The sequence below is a fragment of the Barbatula barbatula genome, assembly GCF_947034865.1.
Source record: "Barbatula barbatula genome assembly, chromosome: 1".
In the NCBI taxonomy this organism is placed as follows: Eukaryota; Metazoa; Chordata; class Actinopteri; order Cypriniformes; family Nemacheilidae; genus Barbatula; species Barbatula barbatula.
The window spans coordinates 3410114-3435583 of NC_136766.1; the positions used below are offsets into that span (position 1 = coordinate 3410114).

The window sequence follows — 25470 nt, forward strand, 5'->3', positions numbered from 1 at the left end:
AGAAACAAAACTGAAACTTTAGGTGCCAGCGTCTCCACAGAATCTCTCATACGTAACGTCGTAGTTTCAGTCTGAGCAAGAAACACACTCATTCAGCTCAGCGTGACCTAATATTTCCATGTTCAGTCCTATTAAACACCATTTCACTGACATTTTGTGGGCATAAACAATCTGTGCTGTGAACTGTTGAGAGAAAGTTAAATCGCTTTTGCCAAACGGCTCCGGTACATTTTGTATTATGTTTGACACGTTCCAAATACCGGCCTTTCTGTCCATCGAACATCGATGTACAGAACGCTGTGTGCATACAGACACACTTTCTGTCTCATGCGTATTGTTTTCATTTTGGCTGAGAACCGGACACTTAAGACAGGAAGGGTTCGTCCGACCAACATATAAAACGACTCACCGCACTGGTTTTAAGAGAGGTATACGAGCAGGTTAATCGCAAAATCAATGCAACAATAATAAATCGATGTCCAACAAAGTGTCTGTGCAAAACATTAAGTGTAGACATTTGTGCGTCTGTACATTTAGCGCTGTTTGCATTTAAAAAGTAATAAGAAAACATTTCAGGGATAAAACTGCAAACCAAAGCAGAACATGCTGCGTTCTCGTGAGAGCTTCTCATTTGCTTGCTTTTAAACAGCCTTAAACTAAACGTTGGAAAAAAAGATGAACACGAACATGTTGACAAACCAGCACACGAGAATTCAGAACATTCTCTGTCTGATAGCACAGCGAACACAAGCTAATTTACAAAAATTAACTTCTTAGGTTTCACATTTACATTTAGTCATTTAACAGACGCTTTTATTCAAAGCGAGTTCGGGGAGCAATAAGAGATAAGTCATACACATAAAAAAGTGTTTTTTTTACATTAGTGGAACATATTCATTGTTAGCTTAATTGTAAATGCTTTGATATTATACATTTGAATGCAATAAATTCAAGTGTAAAATGTAAATGCGACTTAAAGGGATAGGTCACCCCAAAATGAAAATTGTGTCATCACTTACTCGTGATGTTTCAAACCAGTATGCAAAACACAGACGAAGATATTTTGAAGAATGTTGGTTACCAAACCGTTGGTCCCTATTGACCTCTATTGTGTGGACACAAAACCAACATATAACCTACATAATATAAAATATCTTCTTCTGTGTTCTGCAGAAGAACGAAAGCCATTCTGGCTTGAAACATTTTTAATTTGCGTCAAAAACCGTTTAAAACATTTCAAGTCAATCTTTCAAAACCAGTTCATCTGGTTCTCTGCCACTCTTGCATCACCCTGATGGGGTGACCCAAGGCTTGGCCAGTATTATATATTCGTACAGCAACCGAAGGTTTCTCGAGCTCACCTCCAGTAGAAGAGCAGACATCTGAGGTACAGAGCCTTCATCCCTCTTCTTCAGAAGACGACAGCACAATATCAAAGTGACCAATGAGACCAGAAAGATGCCGAGATCGGGGGTCAGGAGCCACACCACACCCCAGGGGTCTTCCAGGGGCAGCCTGCAGGGGCAACATCACAACACACCTGATCAACCTGCTCTCGTAAATCAAACTGTGACACTTTACAAAGAGACTGTAGGGTGTAATTCAATTATGAAGTCAACACAAAAACATTTGTAAAGAATATTAAATAACTATATTAAAATAATATTTATATATCGCCTTTCTAAAACCCAAAGTTACTTACAGACTATAAATACAGAATACATTGAATATCAGTAACGGATGTCATGAGTTCATGTATTATATATGTTTATTTATTAGTTATTTTTAAGCAAATGCAATAGGAAACGCATTTGCACCACATCTGAGAAAAGGGCCAAGTATCCAGTATATGACCTCGACAACCTGAACATTGTGATCTGTTCATTTTTAAAGGGGTCAATGTGACACCTTTCATATATAGACTCCTCATTCATTCTCAACATTCTCTACATACCTGGACACGCCGATGTGACTCGATAGAGTCTCCCATGTGCTGCCTACACAGAGAGAGATAAAGAGAGAGAGGAGGGTTTGTATCATCAGAGTAAAGTGAGTCACAGATCTAAGTGCTGGACACGGTCGAGAAGATCATAAAAGAGGAGTCCACCGCAAGTACCCTTGCAAAGCAAAGCCCAAACATTTCCACTTGTCGACACTAAACCGAGTCGGCCAAAGGTTGCGAGTCCTGCGCGGGTCTCGGGTCAGACTTCCAGTAGGTGTGTGGAAGTTCTGCTTTCGACGATGGACGATGTCCAAACCCCAAACGAACATAAAGTGAGGCTGATTATTCTGGCGGTTTTAAATGCTTAGATATTATATCATGAAAGTAAACTGACGATATCAAAGGTTGGGTCAATCAAAGTCAGCAAAGTTTGGACATTGGATGCATTTTAAATCATCTATGTATTAAAAACGAAATCCCAAGTGCATTACATCATATCTTGTTGTCGTACGGTAGTTTCGTACACCGAAGGCTATGTATAAAGGCACTGTTGTGGTTTAGGCCTTAAAAAGGATGATTTACGAACATAAACATTGATTTCTTGTTCTTTAATTTAAAATGAAGTAATGTTCAGTTCATTGTGAAATCTAAATGTTCATTACTACACAAGTTGTTTTTGCCGTCGTGATTCGTTGACCAGTAAGATGGACTCACAGTTGTGTCCGAGCGCGTCGTCGAGGCCGGGGACGGTATAGAGACAGATCTGAAGACAGACGTGCGCTAAGACAAAGATCAGACTGGTGCAAAACAGAGCATTGATGTAATGTCCAGTGTGTCCTGTAAAACACAAAGAGAAATACAATCAAAAATAGATATGATAGACTGTCACAGCAAAAAACACCATGAACCATTTCCAACAGAGTTTGACATTAGTATGTTGCTATTCTAGCAGTATTATGAAATACTGGAAGCAAAACTATGACACAATTGTATTTTTAAGATGTATTTATAGACACAAATGATCCTTGTTTTCATCATCGATCGATCGTCGTTGTCGCGTCCGAGTACTCGTGCACATTCCTCAAATGGTCACGTTTTCTTTCATTCATTATCATCATACTTGACGGGAAAGATTGAACATTTAGAAAGCGTACGTCTACACATAGTTATAGGAAAACTTTCATAAGAAGCATAAACTGAAAAGAGGATGGAGGTGTGTTTGGGGTCGTATCATGCGCACGACGTGTGTTCACCAGGTGTGTACTCACTTCTGTGAAAGACTTTACAGTATATACATCCAAGTGTGATAAATTGATGACATACTTATTAATTATCAAAACACGTATTGTCCGGACCTCCGCTTGGAAGAAAATATAAAGACCGGACCTCTCGGAACTCGAATACCCCTGATATAGACCCCGTTGGAAAAGCACCGCTGCTTAATGCACTCTGTAAAAGTGAAGGTTTTATAAGACTGGCTGAGGGTTTACAGCGCTTTTACATGAGTCAAGCAGTTCTGTCTAATACAACCTGCCTGTCAGTTTCATGTATATGTGCGATCGGGGGCTCAAATGTTTCTGTCAAGATGTATTCGAGTTTAAGTGACAGAGCAATGAAAGGGCATTTTTGCTGGCCGCAGATCAGCTTCCTGAGAGAAACCTGTGGGCCGTTGCGAAATTTTCCACCAAAGTAAATGTGCAAATGTATTCGTTTTAACAGGAATTGGGGCTCCTGAAATGAACACACGCACCCCATAAGAGATCAGGGTCATCTCTGTGAAAAGAATAACAGCCGTCATAAGAGAGCAAAGACATGTTTCAGTCAACTTATCCAGCGGTTAAACATGATGTTTGTTTTGGCATGTCAGACAGTACACTATAATCACAATGTAGATTAAATTCTGTATTTTTCAGCTTTAAAATCTAGTCTTGTACAGACTGCATAAACACAAAGACAATAAGCTCTCAGTTTCAACCAGGGGACCAATTTAAAGCCATAAACGTTAATGATATCCTGGAAATTCTGTTTATACCATCAGTAAAACGGCACATTTGAGAACGAGTTCCACATTGAGAGTTTCACGAGTCAAACAAACAAACAAACAAATGCAAACAAACGAAGCATGATAAAATCTTACTGCTTTCCATCCTATCAAGCAAAAAATAGATATCTAAATCGAATCTAAACATCCGTAAATGTAATAAATTAAACTGGCACATGATTTCGTTTGAAGACGTCACTAAATGTTGCTTAATTTGTGTTTAAAAGATAATAAACAACTTATTGAATAATAAAGAAAAAGAAAGAATTTGGGGTGAAATTTCATCTACAAATCACTTGAATAAGTTTTCAGTTTTTATTCATTTGCTGGAAATTGTTTTCACAGTGTAGTCTTGGAAATTTGTCAATTACGGTGCGTTTCAGTGATCACAAAACCATCTGAAGTAGCACGGAGATACAAAATACATTGTATAGGTCAATTGATGATCTATTTTTATTTAATGGCAAAAAGGAAATGAAGTAAAGATCATGTTCCATGAAGATGTGTTGTACATTTCCTACCGTAAATATATAAAACCTTTATTTTTGTGAGTGGATGGCCTGCTACAGCGCCTCTAACTTTTCTAAAGGCGATTTTCTCAATATTCGATTTTTTGGCAGTCTCAGATTCCAGTTTTAAACGGTTGTATCTCTGCCAGACATTGTCATATCCTAACATCAATAGAAAACTTAACTATTCCGCTTTCATACTACGTAACAATCTAAATTTTGAGTATAAAAACGTATTTGACTAGAGTTCATGACACGAAGAGTCCGATCACATGAAGTCCTTCTTAAAATGACTAATGTGAACGGAAGATAAACTTCATCTCCCCAAGAGGATCCCAGTGGTGAAGCAAGCCAACGTAGGCGTGACAGAGATCATCTTATGTATCTGGCATGAGAGTGACCCGAGTTCTGACCCTGGTAGCGGGGGGCACGTGGCAGACCCACCCCAGAGAGTTCTCCTACTTTCCGGATCATATCTCTCCCGCATATAGTGCTGGGAAAGCATGCGGAAGGTCTCATCCCCCTCACATACCACTGTGCATTCGTGTGGAAAATTCTGAACAACACGGCCATTAAAGATTAAAGCAGTTCAACCACAATCATTATTAAAATACTTTAAGACCCAAACCAAATATTTTGACAACAGCTGAACACAGTTCAGGTCCCCAGCGACCGCCTAGAAACCACCCATCACTCAACGCACCCTAGCAACGAGCAACTTATGAGAAAATGAAAATCTCTCTTCCATAAGACTAGAAAAGAGGTTAGAAAGAATGAAAATGACACGTGTGTTATATGCATCAGACGGTCTGAGCAGACAGAGGTTGAGACTCGATTCCATGACTCCTTCACACCTGCAAAGACAAAGATCCCGCTGTGACAATCAGGTCAAAAGTTAACCAGGTCAGTAAGCAACACAAACCATTCTCCGCTCCGCAATTTCGAGCCCCAAATAACCGAGGAAAGTGTGACTACGACCCAAATATACCCTGGCTAACATTTGCTGAGGTGAACTACATTTTCCAAAGCTCTCCTCCATCTCTCCGCCCGTGATTGTTTACAACCGCTCTGGCTTTCCTCAGATTTCCAGGCCACAGAATGTGCAGTTAATCCACGGCAGGGGCGAGCAAGACGGTTTTCATTAGAACCACTAATACTTAACGCTGTCGGCTTTGGTTTCGATGCGGCGGGCGGGGATTTCCTAAGCGCGACTTCTTCCAGCGCAAGATTATTCCTGGTGTAAAAAAAGCGTGCAGAAGACCATTGTTTATTTACATCTTTCACACTGGTTTCTGTATGTGTCCCTTGAGAGTGTGGAGTAAATGTTCAGGCGGTGAGATAGAAACGACTTCACAAACGTGTCCGTGCTTTCGGTTATTTTTGGTGGCAGGCACGGGGTTGTTTTTGATAAAAAAATGATATGAGGTCAAGTGGCTTAAATAAGGAGTGTAACAACAAAAGTGAACTCTGAAGTGTGTAAAGTACAAACATAGAGCCTGTCAAATAATCCACGGCCAAAGAACGGACACTAGCCCGACTGGTGTTGATATGGAAAATATTTGCAAGCCAGGAATCATGCTATTTGCTTATTAGAAAAACGCTGGCAGATCTGCTTTTGGAAAATCTAAGACCACCTCATCTTGTACAGAGCCCACCACAAACAAAACAGATTTTCCAGGGGAAAATTCAACAGCCCAACTATTCTTGTTTAGAAGAATACATACTTGTAATATGTATTGGAAACTTATTTTTTATGTTAATTTTTTTAACACAAATAGTGGAGCTACTAAAACATATGTTATGTTAACTCAGCATAATTTACTTATATTCAAGTTGCCCGATTTATGTTAAACAAACATGATTTAAATATGTAAACGTTTAGTTAATAAAACATACATTTTTCATTGATCCTTTTAAAGAATATAGTATATATTGTATAACCACAAAACTAAAAAAATATAACAAACTCAAAGACACATTTACATTAAACACTAACAAGTCTTACGCAAGGCATGTTGGGAACTATAAATCCTCTTCCCAGTTCAAACAAATTATTCATGAAGTCCAAAATGAATTCTCGTATAATTCTTGTTTTAGATATTTAAAACATATTTTACTTAACTGGACAAGTAGTAAAATCGATATTTTCTTTATTAGCTCATTATTCTGCAACACAAGCCCATATGACTTTCTTTTACTTCATTGAACTCTAAGAGACATGCAAGTTTGAATTTGCTGACCGTTTGAACAAAACGCATCTTTAATACGCATCGTTAAACAGCCATCCTCGTTTCAGCACCCTGTTAAACCTCTTTATCAATGATCTCCTGCCAACACATTTGTCCAGCAGTCCTGTCTCTTCGGTAGGAAGTGGTTTTAGTGATCACCTGCTGTGAGCTGGAGAGCTCTGGAACACAGCCCAGAGATAAATAAGTCTCCGTCTCGTTTGGTTGGTACGATTATCGTCTCACGGTTGCACGATTATGTCGGTTATTATGCATTCATCCTTTTTTACATTCTTGACCCTGCCTAAATTTAAACTTGCCCTACCGCAATAAAGTAATAAATAAATATGGTCTAGTTATTTGTTTGTTTTCTTAATAAATAAGGTTATTATAGCATTAAACTATTAGCCTAACTCGCAGACATGTCATAATTAAAGACAGCGAATCAGCAAGTATTAGTGCAAATGATAAAATTATAAGCAATAGCACAAATAAATGTAATTAAGCGAACACACAAATGAAATTAACTGTGTTTTTCAGGTGTTTCAAGTTGGTCTAACTGTGGTTATCAGGTAAAGAAACTGAATAAAGGAGTCAAATGTAAAATAACACTTCATACTCTTCACATTATAAATTAAGTATAGATCAAAGTTATTAAGGATAACCAGTCTGTCTTAGCTTTAATGCTCATCAAACAACAAAAAACTGAGATGTTTATTATGCAGCTGTCCCTTTAAGAGCTAGCGCGCAATGTGGCACACAGATCACATGTTTTTGTATCAGAAATAGACTTTGGGCCCCTATCGTACACCCAAAGCAAATTTTTCCATCCTGCGCCGCGTCGTTTAAATAGCAAATGCATTTGCGCTCATTTGTGCGCCCATGGGCGTGTTGGTCTAAAAAAGAGATGTGCTCAGGTGCATTGTTGGCGAGTTGCTATTTTGAGGAGCTGAAAATAGACTGTACCATAGACTAACTCAAACCTGGTCTAAAGTCTAAAACCAATGGTGCAATATTTTTAGGAATATGGGCGGGTGCACAGCGCTCGTACATTCTGCTTATTACGCGCAGAAGCACACAATAATGCCAAATATTTATAAAAATAAAATAACAATGTAAAAGATTATTGTTGTGGACATAAAGATACAAATCGCTTGTCCTATAGACGGTCTGCTTGCATGCTTTAACCTCTCACTCGAGCAGATGCGTTTCCTTTCTGGAGAAGGGTCTGCTCTTCCGATTCCGCCGTGTGAATAGCGAATCCACCATGTAAAAGCTGCATATAGGTCCATCATCCCAAAGCTTTGTACGCAATTTCACAAAGCTAGATCTCATTCCCCAACTTTAAACATCGCAGACAGGTGCTCACAGATGAAAGAGAAAAAGAGCCTTTTGTTTATTCTACATTTGGGCTTTGTGGAGTTCTGTACTGTTGTGATGTTTAATACTGCAGGAATGAATGGGCCGTGGTTTATAATTGTTTATAATGGACTCTAATGGTCTTCGAGTCAGCACTTACTAGATTGAGAGGGACAGGTTTATGATTCTCAATTGTATGTTACATAAAGTACTCTTAAAATACAAATAATAAGAGATTTTTTTGTTTGTGTAACAGGTGGTTTGACAACTGGAGAGCAGCTGATATGAACAACAAGTATTTCACACATTTGTTCATTTAGCAATCGAACCGTTTTGCAATGCAGACATTCTTCTTGTCAGACAGAACATTGCAACATAAGAAATGAATCAAACTCTCTTACCTCGTAGTGTCTGCTTGTTGGGCCAATGAAACCATGGTAGTAGCAGCAGGTACAGAAGGTAAACTAAAGAGAGAGCGTTGTAACGAAAGATGCTGGCTGTAGAAAGAAAAACAGAGACAAACGTTAGCAAAGAAGACTCAGCTATTGTGAAAATAATGCGATCATTGACAGAATAATAATCAACGCAAGAAACTCGATGCACAGTTTTTAATTTCATTTACATTTAGCAGATGCTTTTATCCAAAGCGACATATAGAGAGTTCGGGGAGCAATGAGAGATATGTTATAAAAGAGCAATAGTACAATAGGTGCTAATACAAAGTTACGAAAGAAAGAAAGAAAGAAAGAAAGAAAGAAAGAATACATGGGTCAATTACAAATAAGGGTTTTTGACAATTTATAAAATACAAAAAATATCTGAATTTCCTGCATTTATTCAAATACTAGGAATGTAGATTCAACATTTTACTGAAGTGATTTTTTCATCTAGATAAACTGGCCATAACTTTATTTATATTTACAATGAGCAGATGCTTTTATCCAAAGTGACTTACAAAGACTAAGCGATATGTCATACAAAGAGCGATAATACAATAGGTGCTAATACAAAGTTACTAGTTTACTTTAGTTACTTTATAAAATGTCACTTTAAATGTATTAATTTGCTTAATTTGCGTGTGGCTTTCCTGTATCTCAGTGGTAATAGCATTGCGTTAACAGCGCACGGTTGTGTGTTGGATCCCAGAGGATTGCAGACACCTATGTAAAATGTATAGGATAATGCAATGTAAGTCACTTTGGATAAAAATGTCTGCTAAATGTAAATGTAACATGAAAGTTTTTTACAAGTTCTCATTAAGTGTTCTGAATACTAGGTACGTAGGTAAGTAACGTTCTCAAATGCGTATTAAATCATTTCCGAGTTGTCTTCTTAAACGGTTAATAGACTTGTTTTACCAAAAACGGCTAATTTTTTTGTTAAATAAACAGAAGCATGCTGTACATTTAACGCTTCCAAAACAAGACAAAACAGTCTCCATATCAGACCACAAAAGATCTCGGAAACACCATATGAATATGAATTACCTATGTTATTTATAATAAAAATGTAGTACTGTCGTCTCAACTTAACAAGTGTTTGCTTGGTCAACTTAACTTTGTTGAGTAAAACCCAAAACCCTATAATATTGGACCTATAGTTCAGATTAATTCATATAAACAAGTTAATTCAACACGAATGGTTGAGGGGGATTTCCAGTTCCCAGCATCCTTTGCGGAAGACTGCATTTAGGCAGTACATTTCGTTATTTTAAGTGTTTTTTAGTCAAGATAAGATCAGTTTAATGTTCATTTAGCTTTTAGATTTAGAAAAACATTAACTGTGCTAATGCTGGTTTTGAGATGTCTCTCATCTGATTTGCTCATTGTGTTTTGACATACATGCAGTAAAAATGTACAATTGAGAAGAATAAATATGGAGAACATAATGTAACATAATGGTTTGGATTTACTCAAAAAAGTTACCTGAATTTCTTTTGTTCACACAACAAAATTGTTAATTGTAGAAACTACTCATTATATTTGCGTGGAACCGCTCGACGCAACTTCTTTATGTAAATCCATCAAATCCAATCATTTTTGGAGCACATACTGATGGCAAATATGTAAATGTATTAAAACATGAAACGTTTTTCATCTATTGGGTTTTAGCAGGATTATCTGTTCCTCGCTATGAGGAGGACCACAATAATATTTGCTACTTTCTCATCCCACAGAATCAACAGCCGAATCATTTTGTTCAACATGACCTCTTTCATCATGTTGGTGATGCTCTAACCCTTATTGTTCCCCTCAAGCTGAGCGACCAGGTGCAAAGCATTCTGGGAATAATTTCCAGCGCTTTGAGGGTCTGCCAAGGCTCGAGGGAGTTCCCTGTCCCCTGCCGAGACCAGAAGAGAAGGCTTCTCCCTGACATGTATTTTCCAGTCCATCCCAATAACACTTCAGGGTCCCCAGCGCTTCTTTGCTTCCCTCCATCTTTAAAACATCCCGCTGACTGAAACCTTTGTTTGACAAATCCGTCTCTGGCCTCCGTCCATAAAGTTTCACAGAGCTGAAGGCTAGCGAGCTAAAACTACGCAGGAACAAAGACGTACAGTGTTCAGGTCGCTCGCACGGCCTCATGACTTCACAAGAAAAACAGCCTATTAATGGAGGGGAAACTGCGATGACGGAAATCTCTGAGGGACACGTGCAGACGCGCGGTTCTTTGATACCCCTTTACCATATCAGGTTTCTCATAATGTGATAGAATTTAGGAGGATGGGAATCTTTCAGGAAGGCACCGGACCTGATGATGTAATCGAAGGCTCATCTGTGTTTTCACTGCAAGCACCGGTTCTCTGGTGTCTCTGATCTAATAAGATCACAGCAGGGGCCGATAAAACACTAATAAAAAAGGAAGCAGTAGCAAAATACTGCGGTTATTTTTCTACATGCTCGGATTTCATCGGCCACACATTATTTCAGAAGTGTTAGGACTGTACAAGAAAGGAAAAGAAGAGACGTTTGAGGCTTTTCATTTAGTTATTATAAGTTATTAAATATTTATACTTGATACTTGAAGAGGATATTACACATTTAAATAGTGTGCCGCTATATCTAGATTGCAGAATGAGAATGTCCTCCGTCATTCTGTATAACAAAAGAAATGACTCTTTTTAAAAACTTAACACATATTCCATCCAGAGCACTGCTTTTCTTCGACGCTCTCTCTCTTTTTCTCTCCGGCTGTTTGCTTTCATCTTCTCTCGAACTAAGTTTTTCCATTGCTTACTCTAGTCTCAAGTACCTGTCTCTTCAGCTGTCTCTTTAAATAAAACCACATTTTAAACTATTTAAATCACGTCTTTTTACTACAGTCACAAACTTATATATTTACATACATTTTTCAGATTTGTCAAGATACAAATATCTACATTCAACAAAAGTAAGAGATTTTAATAAACACCTAGACATATTTTTAGGAATACTTCACAGGAACGACTCCAAAAGGTACCGTCTCTAAACACTTTATAACTTTTGCATCTGCTAAATAAATCCCTACGTAAAATGTTTCAGATTCTTTCAAAAGCCAAAGTATTTGAGCTATGCTGTGCAAGAAGTCATTGCTTATATGAAAGTTATTATGGGTTTGATTTTAGTTGTATTAATATTTTAAATTAGCTTTAGTTTTCATGTTAATTTTAAAGTTTGAGCAATTTTGATATATGCTTTCGTCTTTTTATAATTTATTTGTTTACTTTAATGTTAATATACAATATTAATTCATTTTCATTTTAGTTTATTATTCTAATTTTAGTGCTTTGAAATGAATTCAATTCATTTTTGAGGCAACGTTTACATTTTTCCTTTAGTAAAGTTTTCCCCATCATCTTTAGGTAAATGTTTTATTTGATTCAATGAACAGAGACGTTTTCAACGTTTTAATTATAGTAAACTAAAATAGCCTTGATATGAAACGACTCTCTGAAGACTGGTGAGCTATCAAAGAGAAACCCGCGAGTCCTGTAATGTTTCTGTGTGACGGAGGTCATAAGTGTGTTCAGAACGACAGCTCTGTCCAGCAGGGAACTGCTTTATGACACTGGATGGCTGTAAGGAATTATGGTAATTTAGGAACTGGAAAAACCAACAGCCACGCCACAGGACCGGGATCAGGACGGACCTGTTAGAGACAGACGGACACAGCGAGACTGCATGAATGCGTGTGTGGATCACTGCATCACTGAAGCCGATTCCCTTCATTCATTCATTTTAATTCACTTCTCCTGTACCCCAGACGCACATATCTTCACAGGCTCTGTCATTTGTGCGGCAGTCATCGAAATAAAAGGTTTAACAAAAGATGTGAGCAATCCCCCATCTGTCATTAGTCAAACAAACAGGTTGTCCCGCCTCAAACTCATGCCATTAGTTGAGTCACATCGCTGTTTTGGGCTGGTCAAGCAAACATGTTTTTCCAACTCGCCAGTGTTTACGCTAAATACAGTAAATCACTATAAATGGCTGACTTATAGCTGTCTACAGTGGGAGGCGAGGAAGTATTTAAACATTTAGAAAGTGCTCTTTGTCTTTCAAAACAAACCATTTGAGCTTTGAAACTCCAATTTTTATGTTTTATTTATACAACCTCAATTGACACAAACACAAATGTATGAAAAGCTAAACACTGATCAAGCCAGACATCTAATGTGTGTTTGTTGTGTCAAATGCACCATTAAGCCACTGTTTAGATTTGGTTATTTCAAAACCTCTATGGATATTTTGAGAAATGTCTTATACGATGGAAGACAATGGTGACCAATGTCTTCAAAATATCTTCTTTCGTGTTCTGCAAAAGAATGAAAGGCATACCGGCTTGAAATGACATGAGTGTGCGTAGATGACGAAAGAAGATATTTTTTTACACTTATTGAAAATAGAGCAAATTCATACAGTATCTAGCATGACCAACTCCTTCACAAAAATGACCTTTGTCTCTAAACATGCATTTGCAGCCCTTCACACCTGTGGCCTTAACACATGAATACCTTTTAATCAGCTCTAAGATGAAGTCTTGTCTTCTTATGTCTTAGCATGTACTGTTGACCGCGAACCCTGACGTTTGCAAGCCTTTCCAGATGCTTCAGAGAGTTTATACACCAGACCTTCTCAACGTTACCTATTTGGCACCAGTCCTCAAGCCAGCGTCCCATCAGAGTTGTCCAACGTGTTGGAAACATCAAATATCTTTGAATCCCATCCTATGTGACCCTGGACCACAAAACCAGTCATAAGGCTCAATTCTACTATCTGAAAGCTGAATAGAACCGAGCTTTACATTGATGTATGGTTTGTTAGCCAAGATATACCATTTGGAAATCTGGAATCTGAGGGTTGTCCATCATGTTATATTTGATGTTTGTCAAACTCACCAATTTGCCAACGCATTTATAATTAACAGCAAGAAATTACGCGTCGCAGCGGTTTGAGGTTTCTAGCTCTCATCGTAAACCTGTGCAGCTCACAGCCAACTCAAACACGCAGCTGTCTGCGCAGATTAGCATTGCGCACGCAGTCGATTTCATATAAACACGGCACACATGTGCCTCCCGCTGTCATGACAACCACACGAGAAGCTGTTATGAACCAAGGCCGCCCTTTAGCCCACAAAGCGAAGAAAAGGGAAACACGGAAAAATAAATGCTGCCAAGCCAACGGTATGATTCTCTAAAAGCGAGATGTTTAAGAACATGTGGATATGGGCGGCTCTTATGCTGTAACAAGATCTAGGCATCTGTTCTCACCACCGGTGATCTCATTCTACTGCTATGAACAAGAAAACCTTCCTCTTCTATTCGTCTTATTAACACGGTTTAATCCAATCCCTCCTCCACCGATGGCGCTAGATCAAATGTTCAATAATCTGCTTGTGAATTCTGCATGGGTCAGAAATGATTGTGAATCATTAGAAGTGTTTACACTGAGTTTGGAGCATGTGATCTAGAGATGAAGTGTGATGTTCTTCCAGCACTGCCGTTCCCAGAGAATATCTGGCTTTTACTCCAGATACCGCTGAGAGTTCTCCAGTGTCTCTCTTTGAGTCAGAGACGCATTCTCACGGAAATGAAATCATACATTTGCTTAAGACATTAAAGGGCAGAATTTAGCAGATGAATGCAAAACGCTTCAATGCTCAAGCTGGGTCATAGGGGAACACACCACAACGATCTCAGGCTTCTAACAGGTCCTGTCTCATCTAAGATCTGCACTTGTCCAGTTTACATCCGACAGAATTAATGCATTTGTAAGAAGAGATTTCTGGGGCACCATTGACTATCATAGTATAAATAATTATTGTCTTTTATTGTTGTTCTGTTGAACACACAATGACATATTTTTAAGAAAGCAAACAGCTCTAGGGCAACATTGACTACCATTTAATTTTTTCCTACTATGTTAGTCAATGATGTCCCAGAAATGACAAGTTTTTCCAAATATCTTTCTTTGTGTTCAACAGAACAAAGACATTTATACAGGTTCGCAACAACTAGAAGGTGTTATGACAATGATAAAACAGACAAAAACAATGTGAATGGGGGACCTGGGGCATATGTGATAGAAACATGGAAATGTTTTTTGCAAATCAACACCCACCATCTAGAACACCCAAGCAACCGCCAGAGCAGTATACAAGCTAAGGTGGTGTTTACATTAGATCCGAACAAATATGGATTTACACTACACTACTGAACAAGCATGTCACATTCAGACACGCTGGTTGTATAGGCATACAAAAGTTAGTTGTTGACGAAAGTTGGTTACTAGTCACAGATCGACCAGTACAAAATGAACATGATGGCGAATGAAAATCAGGGACGTCTCCGCGTGGATTGCGTTAGATGAGGTATTCCATGTTATTAGGCTTGTTTGATGCCGGCCTAAAAAGCAACTTGCTAAATATGAAAATAAATTTTAAAAAAAACACTCATAACAATATCATAAATCCTACATGACAGGCAGATGTCTTGCAATTACTAAAATATAATTTGGGTGTTTATTCTATGAATGGTGCTCATAATATATACAATAACTTTGATTGCATCAAAGCAAGTTTGCAATGTTTATGATCTTTAATTTACTTATTTAAAGCACGTCAAGTTTACTTAAAAGACGCTTTTCACAATACACTGTTTCAAGTCAACTACATCGAGTCCTGCTGTTGTTTAAAATCAAAAATTTGCAAAATTGGGACGCAAACGCCTGGCCCCTGTTTGGTCAAAATATAACAATTTATTTTATATTTAATATATACCGATACATATTCATATTTTTATTGTAAATCAACTGTATTGAGTTACATTAAAACTACTCAACAACAGTTGTAGATACTTTGTGGAGATCTATCGGAAGCTAAGTTTGGGTAACTGCCGCTGAAACTGCTATAAGCCACATTTAGTTTTAATGGATACGTGTTTGCAATAATAATAATAATAACTAATAATACTTATTATTTTTTTTATTAATCCCTTTATATTCCAAAAGATTTCTGATGCAAATATAATTGGTTACATATATAATCACTCACTATACTGATGATCAAATAAGGCATAGATGAGCTAACTATGTGATATTTCAATACGGTATTGTTGCAAACATATACACTGACATATTGATTGCAGTATGGTTTAAATACAAACGTTAATAATCACGACACGACAGACTTAAGACTCTGGTGACACCTGTGGTGTGTCCAACAACAAAACACAACACAAACAAGTGTGCACATCAAAGCCGAGACATCAGGTGTCACTGTTGATAAATCAGGTCTCACTGTATGAGATCTCCATCTGAGAGGAAACATGAACCAGTCCACAAATCATCAACTGTCATGAGACCTGATCCAGACATGTGCTGAAACCCGAATCTGTGTCCTGGCAAGCGATGACGCCAGCGTTTGTGAAATGGTTTTTCGGTCTATAATTAGAGTAAGACGTTCAGACAGAAGCACACGGTCTTCAAAACTTCCTTTAGAAACTTCCCCTGAACGGAAACGGGGTGATATAACGGTGACAGTAAGAAGTATGAAAAACTAATTCACAAATGCATGGTGTTGACAGGCTGATCATTTTAGGTGAACTTTCCGTTTAATTTAAGCTCAGTTTGGTACATTTTAATTAAGTATAAACATATAAGACAAAATATATTTTCGCATGATGCCCGCATTATAAATGCAGTCGTCTTTGACGCCGCCCAGACACGACGAAATATCTTAGCAAGTCTCGCCATGTGGAGTTGAGAGATAACACACCCTTGCTATTACAACAGAGGACATTGTCTCACTTTTACCTCTGTCTCCTGAACCCATATCCCATGCTGATCTTTCGTACTTTTAATGTCTCTTTCACATGCGCTCAGACTGTTCATGTTGACAGCAAACAGGGTCACACGGTGACGGGTGGATTTAGTCTCAGTTCGGCCTAAAATCTTTGGCTTGGGCAGAACAATAGTGCAATCTTTCATGAGTCTTACAAAGACAAATGTGTGAGGGTAGCACAGCGGTCAGTGTGGTTTATATTGTCTCGAGATCTGATCTACGCAGACTCACAGACGGCTGATGCTGGAAGTAAAGTAAAAAGCAAAGGGCTTGTTGATGCAAGCTTGAGGAATTTTGACAGAATGCAATGTGCATCTCACCTCTCTCTGAATGACCCGTGGACACGTTTTTATCAAACGTTTTATTAGACACTTCAGTTCTCGTACCTGTAGATTGGAAAATGTCCTCTCAGTTTAAAAAGTTTTCACCTATTCTTAATAGTGTTGGTCGCCCTGTGGCGTTATAAAGTGAGCTGCGCAGAGACACATCTTCTTTGTACTGCTCTAGCTGGGCAGTTATCTATTCAGGCGTGTGTCATCTGTACTTCAAAGATATAAAGTGAGTCTTGATTGTATTGTTATTGTGATGCTATAAAACGCGGGCGGCACAGACACGAGTCTTCTCGATACAACACGAGCAGCGCAGAAACGCATCTTCTGAATACAGTTCTTAAGTGAGGCGGGTATGCGCAAACTGCATCCTCTTTATAACTGTGCAGCTCGCGTTGTCTAAAGTCAGGCCAGTATGATCTGTACAGTGTGAGCTTATATGCTCTTATATTTATAGAGATATGATTACAACGTGATTTGCAGCCCGCAGCACATGGCAGCGAGAGTCACGTGACTAAGTGAAATATTTGTATGAATCATGATGACGGCTCAACATCATCATGTCTGTCAGCCATTGGCGATGAACGATGGCATCGTCTATCGGCCCAACTCAAATTCTTAATCTCTAGGTTAACGCAACAACAAGAAATTACCCAAGTTTAAGCACCTATAATATTGATAAAACAAATTGTCACGGATGAAAGGTAATCCCAATTCTTCATGAATTAAAATCTATGCAATGTTGTTCAACTGATTTTACTATGAGTGATGACAGAAACTAAAATGTTGACCATTCCAAGATGGCAGACGTGTGTGAATATACATATCTATGGTTGGACCACCATGAATAAGTACAGCTAAAGCTGTGGAGCAAGAAATTCACAGACAGCACATGTCTGGGGTGTGTAATCATACTGTCATTATAGCAAATATAAACAAGACACTTTTATTTATAAATGAATAAGTAAATATAGCCATTTGGCAAGAGACAAGGCCGCATGGCATTTACAAACAAATGTTGCTAAAGCTTTTCTCAGAACCAACTTCATATATTCTGCAATAACCCTTGTTTTAAAGGGACAGTTCTTAAACCAAAGAAAGGTGTTTGGAAGAATGTCAGTAACCAAACAGATCTCACCCCCATTTACTCCCATAGTGTTTATTTCCCCACTATGGTAGTTAACGGTGGCCAAAACGGTTTGGTTACAAGCATTCTTCCAAATTTCTCGGTGTTCATCAGAACAAAGACATTTTTACAGATTTGGAACAACCGAAGGGTCAGCAAACCTGATTAAAGCACAACATAGAGCAACACGAGAAACCACATGTTCAACAACTATCCTGTCAACCCAGGCAACGCATAAGCATGACATCACTGCAGTCATGACATCATTGAGTCTCTGGAACTATCCCAGCCAGTTCTCCAACAAACTGCTTACAGTAACAACTGAATCAAAAGGATTCACTGTAAAAATGATCTATTTGCTTGCTATGCAATTTAAGTGAATATTGTTTGTTTCCCAGCTGCCAATTTATACATTTTACGAGGGGCGTCTGTGATCTCAACACTCAATGAAACACTCGTTTCAACAGTTAAAACAAACCCTTAATAGCACAATTAACGCCTCACTAATCTTCATCATTGTGTGCTGATATCACCATTCAAATGAAAGAGTTGCACTTGTGTGTTGAGCAGTAAGGCCATTCAGAAATTCTCTTTTCAGAGAAAATAATTGGTGTCACTTAAAATAGTGTTTAGTGTGCAGTGAGCAGAGCGCACACACTTCATTCAGAACAATGTCTTTACAGTGTGCTAGTTCACCTGCGTGTGAGAACATATTTTATGCATCACAAGCTATTTTGGCAATATGCTGCTTACACAGAACGAGTCCGTTCCTATTTCCCGCCTCATAGAGACGTTTGGGCAATGCCGTTTCCTCATCGGCTTGAATTACATTTTTTAAAAGCCCTGCAGACCAACTATTTTCACTTCCCAAAACAGAAAAAAGCATTGAAAAGCCACCACAAGCTCTCAGACGTTAATTACAGATGAGGCAAAGGCTTGGGTTTATATTTTCAGCCAGCCTCATCTTGGAGGAATTCGTTCCAGTGAAGAAACTGTGAGGTATAATTATACTGCATTTATGATGATAAAGGAGTAAAAAAAGAGAAAGAGCTGCATACCTGATGGGGTGGAGGTAAAAGGGACGTTTACATTTATCCTCCCCAGCTAACAAAAGCTTCTGGGTTGAGAATACAATGGCTCGCATAAGTATTCGGTTTTATAAAGTATGAGTAAAGAAAAAAATAAATACATATACATGGGTATGGGTACAAAATGAGGTGTTAGGGTTCAGGTTAGAAGGCGGTTGACATGTATACCACAAACGCAGTCATTCACAACTAGACCAAACTCAAGTATCAGAACTAAACAAATAGTAAGTGTGCAGCTTGTGGTGTGTATTACACAAATCACTGGCCAGTGAACAAACTACGAGTTGAATGTTATGTTTAGTTTTTATTCTATCGCAAGGAAGTGATTTACATAATCACTACTATTGTACATAAAAACATGAGTTTAATGAGAGAAAAGTTATTTTATGATTTGTATTGGTGCTTAAGAAATGCTTGAATTATTCCGGAGAATGTGAGTATTTGGGATGAAGGAAACAAGCAAACAAATAGTTGTTTCATGTTAGATCAGCAAGAACATTGTTTTACGTCTCCTGTAGAAGTCACCGCACACGTTCACATGTAACAATGGGTCATCAACAGATTGACCTTTGAATTGTTGGTGGAAGTCCTGAGCCCCAGCGCTCCCTCAGCGTGACCTGCATCCTGTTTTGATGGAAAAATTGACCATTTTCCAATGATCGACTGCTAGCGGCACTAAATCACTAGGCTCCGGTTGAGTCCCGGTCGCCGACAGTAAAACAAACAGCCTGGCGGGGGACTTTAACAGCGTACACTGCTGTGAGTTGATGTGAAATACACACTGACAGTTAGTTATTTCAGACTGATCTTTAATCAGCATCTATGCAAATTCGGATTTCATTGTGGCCAGTGGTCGGCAGTGTAACCACCAATAACCACAGTAACACGCGGCGAGATGTTATTATATACGAGGCGCTTTTTTTGGAGTTTAGTATGAAGATGTGAGGCTTAAAGAGATTCAAAACCTGTTATGACTCTTACTTCTGTGAGACAGAAAAGTGAAAATATTTTGAGAAATGTAACAGTGATTTTATGTTTATGCAATAGAAGTCAACGGTGTTGTTTGGTAACCAGTGTTCCTCAAAATATCTTGTGTTCTGCTGAAGAAAAAAAAACATACAGGTTTGAAATAAGATCAGTTAGTAAATGATGCAAAAAGATAATTATTTTGTAAAATGTCCCCTAAGGATTGATAAACTAGCACGCTCAAAAACACGGATAACATTCACATTTATAGCAGAGTTATTTCATTGTTTTCCTCAATTTAGATCCACGGTTTTAATGGCAGCTGCTCATATCGATTCAAAATCAAATGACGGCAATATACAATTTATATATCTAATCTTTTACTACCATGAAGCTTAAAAGGAGTTCACAACGTTTTAAACGGGCATGAAAAAAGATAAAAAATTATACAAAAAGATTTAATGTCAATAATGTTTTTATCCTTTGATTCTGGGGTGAAATATGCAATGACAGATTAACCCGAACAGATTCATCATGTTGAAATAAATCACGCACCATTGACTGTATTCTGCTAGGCAACTGTACGGACAACAAAAGCAAACACAACACGTTACGACATGAAGAACTGCAGTCACTCTTCAAGCTTATTCACTGGTAGGTATATCGAGTAGAGGTGGGAATCGTTTGGTCCCTCGCCATTCGATTCAGAATGGATTCTTGACGTACAAATTAGCACAGAAAACGTCATTATGTCGTATTTGCGCTTAGAGTCGGACTAGTGTCGGCACTTTCGCTTCTAGTCTTTAAATGGTCACATACTGTATTTGTAATACAACTGCGTGCCCAATTAAGCCATTCTCATTGTTTTAATGTCTGACAACGGAACATGTCAAAGTGTATAATATTAAATAAACGCCATTCATTAGTGGCACACGAAGTGGCAGTCACTTTCACGAATTGACACATTCGCTGACGAAGTCATCATACACATAAGAGAGGTGATTTTGGCAATATAACTGTATCTGTCTAGTGCAGCGTGTGAGCTGGCAAACAAACTGTGCATATCTCCATTCAAATGGGCTCATCAACCATCACACCCTCCAGAAAGGCCAGAAACCTAGGAGTGGTGATCGATGATCAGCTTAACTTCACAGATCAGGTTGCCAGCACCACCCGGTCCTGTAGATTCATCCTTTAAAATATTAAGAAAATTAGACCTTTCTTATCAGAGCATGCTACGTCTAGTCCAGGCTCTTGTTCTGTCCAGACTGGACCACTGCTATGCACTACTGGCTGGACTTCCAGCTTGCACAACCAAACCTCTACAGATGATCCAGAACGCAGCGGCAAGAGTGGTCTTCAATGAACCCAAGAGAGCGCATGTCACTCCTCTCTAGATTAAGTCACATTGTCTCCCTATAGTCGCTCGTATAAAATTCAAGATTCTGCTCCTCGCCTACAAGACCACCACTGGTTCGGCACCCCCTTATCTCCACTCGCTAATGCAGATTTATGTACCCGCCAGATCCCTGCGCTCTGCAAACGAACGACGTATTGAGGTGCCATCCCAAAAAGGTACAAAAATCTCTCACGGTCCTTCTCTGGATCGTGGAATCTCGGGATTCATATGTTAATCGATTTTTACTAATATTAAGAACGAACATTTGCTCCGGTCTGGTCACAAACAGCCTTTTTTTAGAGACTACAGAAGCGTATAATGCTTTTCCCTGGAGCTACAGGAATGAGCCAAACAATGAATTGTTAAAGAGGATGAACCGCAAAACTGCTGAGCTCTGTACAAAAGTGAGTTTGCATTCGCGGTGATACACTGACGGCTTGAAGAGCACTTTAGCGCGGTTAACAGAAAGAGCACTAAACTGAACTCTTGTTGCGTACGACATGAATAATAAAACTGGGCGTGTACACATGCGAAACAGCTACATAAATAAGAAAGGTGCTACTAAGTTACGTATAGACCACTTTGGATGATGTAAACAACGCTGAACCAAAGCTGGTCCCAAAGAACTTCCTGTGGCAGTTTTTTAACACCACGCAATTTTTGAACAAAGTGCAACTAACAGAGCATTTTTCAAAGAAATACAACTGAAACCGGAAGTGCTTTTGGACCAGCGTCTACATCTTGCGAAGTGGTCTATAGCCTTGAGTTTATATTGATGTAGATAGAAAAATAAATATTGCATCGCATATTGAATATTGCATATTTAGATTCTATCGCATTTTTCTTCAAAGAGCGATTATTTAAGTGATGAAAACGTCCGTAATTCTATTATTTGGGTCTCAAATGCGATTAAAACTTCAAAGAACGCATTATTTGCCTTATTATTTACCTTCTTGCTTCACCTCATTTTTTCTGTCTGCGAAACACTTTTTAGTTTTAGCTCCCGTGTCTTTAATCGTACGCCCAGTGTACTATGATTGGTCATATGGCCTTATCTACTGTTATTGGTCAACTGTGTTGGAAATGTAACGCCCATGACCATACCTGGGTTTCAGCTACTGTGCATCGCCACGTGCAAATGTAAATAGACAGATATCTATGGAAATTATGGCTTCTGTATTGCCTTATCAGTTCGAGCCCGAGTCCGCTCCAGAAGAACAAACCAATGAACCTCTAACACCTCTTCAAGGAAGGCTTTTGCAGGACGTTTCGCAATGGTAACTGTAATTTTATTTCCGCCTAACAGATGTATTTTAACAGGGTTGGCGATCGTGTCTGACGTCAGACTTGTCTGTTCGCGTTGCGGGATGGTTCCCCGTCTGTTTGTTCGATCCTCGTTCACATTCATCATCTCCCTCCGTTAGTTATTGCTTACCATTCGCTTGTTATTTGGCGTGAGTTTTGTTTAGGCTAAGTGAGAGCGTGAGAAAGAGCTGTTACGTCAAATGCGTGAGAGTTTTATCACGGTGCAAACGATGTCCGTCAATAAACTTGTGTATGTTTCAATGATACTAGACTTGAATCAAGCTGTTCAGTGGTCCTCTGTACATTGACAGTAGAATGGTTAGCACGTGCTGCTGACACAACAATGTAATGTGGTCGCCCTACATCACAGCAAACCTAAAGAATGAGAATAAACAGAGCTGTTCAGAAAAAAGAAGTTTGCATGAACTCTAATATATGGTTGCACTGTTGCAATGGCAAACCACGTGGAGGTCTCGCGCAAATCTGTCTGACCGCATGCGTGAGATTGAGGAGCACCCGAGACGTACGCTTCAGTGTCGATTCTTCCTGTGTGCCACACGAGTCCCACATGACACGAGAAACCACATGTTCAACAAATATCCTGTCAAGCTAGAACTGCTAACGTGTCCCTGCGCAAGACAGTTTTACATACACGAAACACGCCAGGATTTCTGCCATCACGGGTTATCCAACAGAGAAATGCTGCGTTTGGAAAAAGTGCCTAAATGGTCCACACAGAGCTGGCCTTTTCAGACCACACTTCAGCCGAGGATAATACACTTTTAACCCCAGGCCATTTTAAACAATGGTGTGGGGTTAATTTGAAAAGGGAGCAAGTAACCCCGTGTCACTGCAGGGCAGGGTGTCGGCGGTCTTTCCAGGACTGAAGTTATACAGTGAGGTGCTACATGGTGGCAAAAAGTTGTTTGCGGGAGACAAACAGTCATGAATTATCTCTATAAATACGTGTTTTCTTAGTGTCTTTGAAATGTCAAGCAATGTTAGTCGCCCGAGGGTAACAGTTAAGTTTAACATGCAACAGTGTGTGCATCCCATTTTTCTTCCATGAGACATACATAAACAAAAAGCTCTCTCTTTAAGAGGCCAAATGTTGAGTTCATTTTGTATAAAGTTAACAAAATGGATCAAATATAGGCAATGTAGGGTACAGACATCGTGGATTACATTTACCTAGTGTTAAAAACGACTCCACAGGGTTTACAGAACACGAAAGCATTCCGACTTGCAAGGATGAAATGAAATAACGCAGCAAAATGGAAGACTGGAAGAAAAAAGAAAAGATGCGAGAGAGAATAAAGCTGTAATGTATCATGTATCTACTAAGTTTAGGTCCAGAGGAAGTGCGCTGCTCGGGCGTGTCTCTTAAACAAACACCTGATGAATGAGGTGAGCTCACTCACTCCAGTCTCAACGCAACACTTCCCCGCAATCTCTTATTCCCAAACATACGTAATACTACAGCTGACGATCAGATGGATAAATTCCGTCGCATTCTTACTAAACTATCATCACACGACAAGCTCTACCATGCCATCTAAAACAAAAAACTGTTTCTTATTGCGATCTGTCAAAGATGCATCATAAACTAAGGAGCCATTTTTAAACCCCATTCTGGGTCTTTAAGATGACAAATAAAATGTAAAAAAGTGATCCAAGAAATGATGATAAAACAAACAATCTCCCATAAATGTATATATTTAACCTTCATTCGTGATGTTCACGAAAAGTTTTTTAAAAGTTCACGAGGCTGTGTTACATGTCAACAACTTTACTGTAATAAAACCATGGCGACAACACTTTCACTGTAATAAAACCATGGTGACTACACTTTTACTGTAATAAAACCATGGCGACTACACTGTTACTGTAATAAAACCATGGCGACTACACTGTTACTGTTATAAAACCATGGCGACTACACTGTTACTGTAATAAAACCATGGCGACTACATTGTTACTGTTAAAACCATGGCGACTACACGACTACACTTTTAGTGTAATAAAACCATGGCGACTACACTTTTACTGTAATAAAACGATGGCGACTACACTGTTACTGTAATAAAAACATGGTGACTACACTTTTACTGTAATAAAACCATGGCGACAACACTTTCACTGTAATAAAACCATGGTGACTACACTTTTACTGTAATAAAACCATGGCGACCACACTGTTACTGTAATAAAACCATGGCGACTACACTGTTACTGTTATAAAACCATGGCGACTACACGACTACACTTTTACTGTAATAAAACCATTGCGACTACACTGTTACTGTAATAAAAACATGGCGACTACACTGTTACTGTAATAAAACGATGGCGACTACACTGTTACTGTAATAAAACCATGGCGACTACACTTTAACTGTAATAAAACAATGGCGACTACACTTTTACTGTAATAAAACCATGGCGACTACACTTTCACTGTTATAAAACCATGGCGACTACACTTTTACTGTTATAAAACCATGGCGACTACACTTTTACTGTAATAAAACCATGGCGACTACACTGTTACTGTAATAAAACGATGGCGACTACACTGTTACTGTAATAAAAACATGGCGACTACACTGTTACTGTAATAAAACGATGGCGACTACACTGTTACTGTAATAAAACCATGGCGACTACACGACTACACTTTTACTGTAATAAAACCATGGCGACTACACTTTCACTGTTATAAAACCATGGCGACTACACTTTTACTGTTATAAAACCATGGCGACTACACTTTTACTGTTATAAAACCATGGCGACAACACTTTCACTGTAATAAAACCATGGCGACTACACTGTTACTGTAATAAAACCATGGCGACTACA

The 25470-nt window shown here is 38.7% G+C and overlaps 1 protein-coding gene across 2 annotated transcripts in view; it reads right to left on the reverse strand.

Annotated features, from left to right (window-relative positions):
* The window catches only part of piezo1 (piezo type mechanosensitive ion channel component 1 (Er blood group)), a 58043-nt gene that overhangs the window by 31602 nt on the left and 971 nt on the right, over positions 1-25470 (reverse strand). For both annotated transcript variants that reach the window (XM_079481590.1, XM_079481589.1), the window contains exons 2-5: positions 8478-8573; positions 2657-2779; positions 1955-1997; positions 1362-1515 (exon numbers count right to left, since the gene is read on the reverse strand). In XM_079481590.1, coding sequence (XP_079337716.1) covers positions 1362-1515; positions 1955-1997; positions 2657-2779; positions 8478-8573 — 416 coding nt within the window. The remainder of the gene's footprint in view (positions 1-1361; positions 1516-1954; positions 1998-2656; positions 2780-8477; positions 8574-25470) is intronic.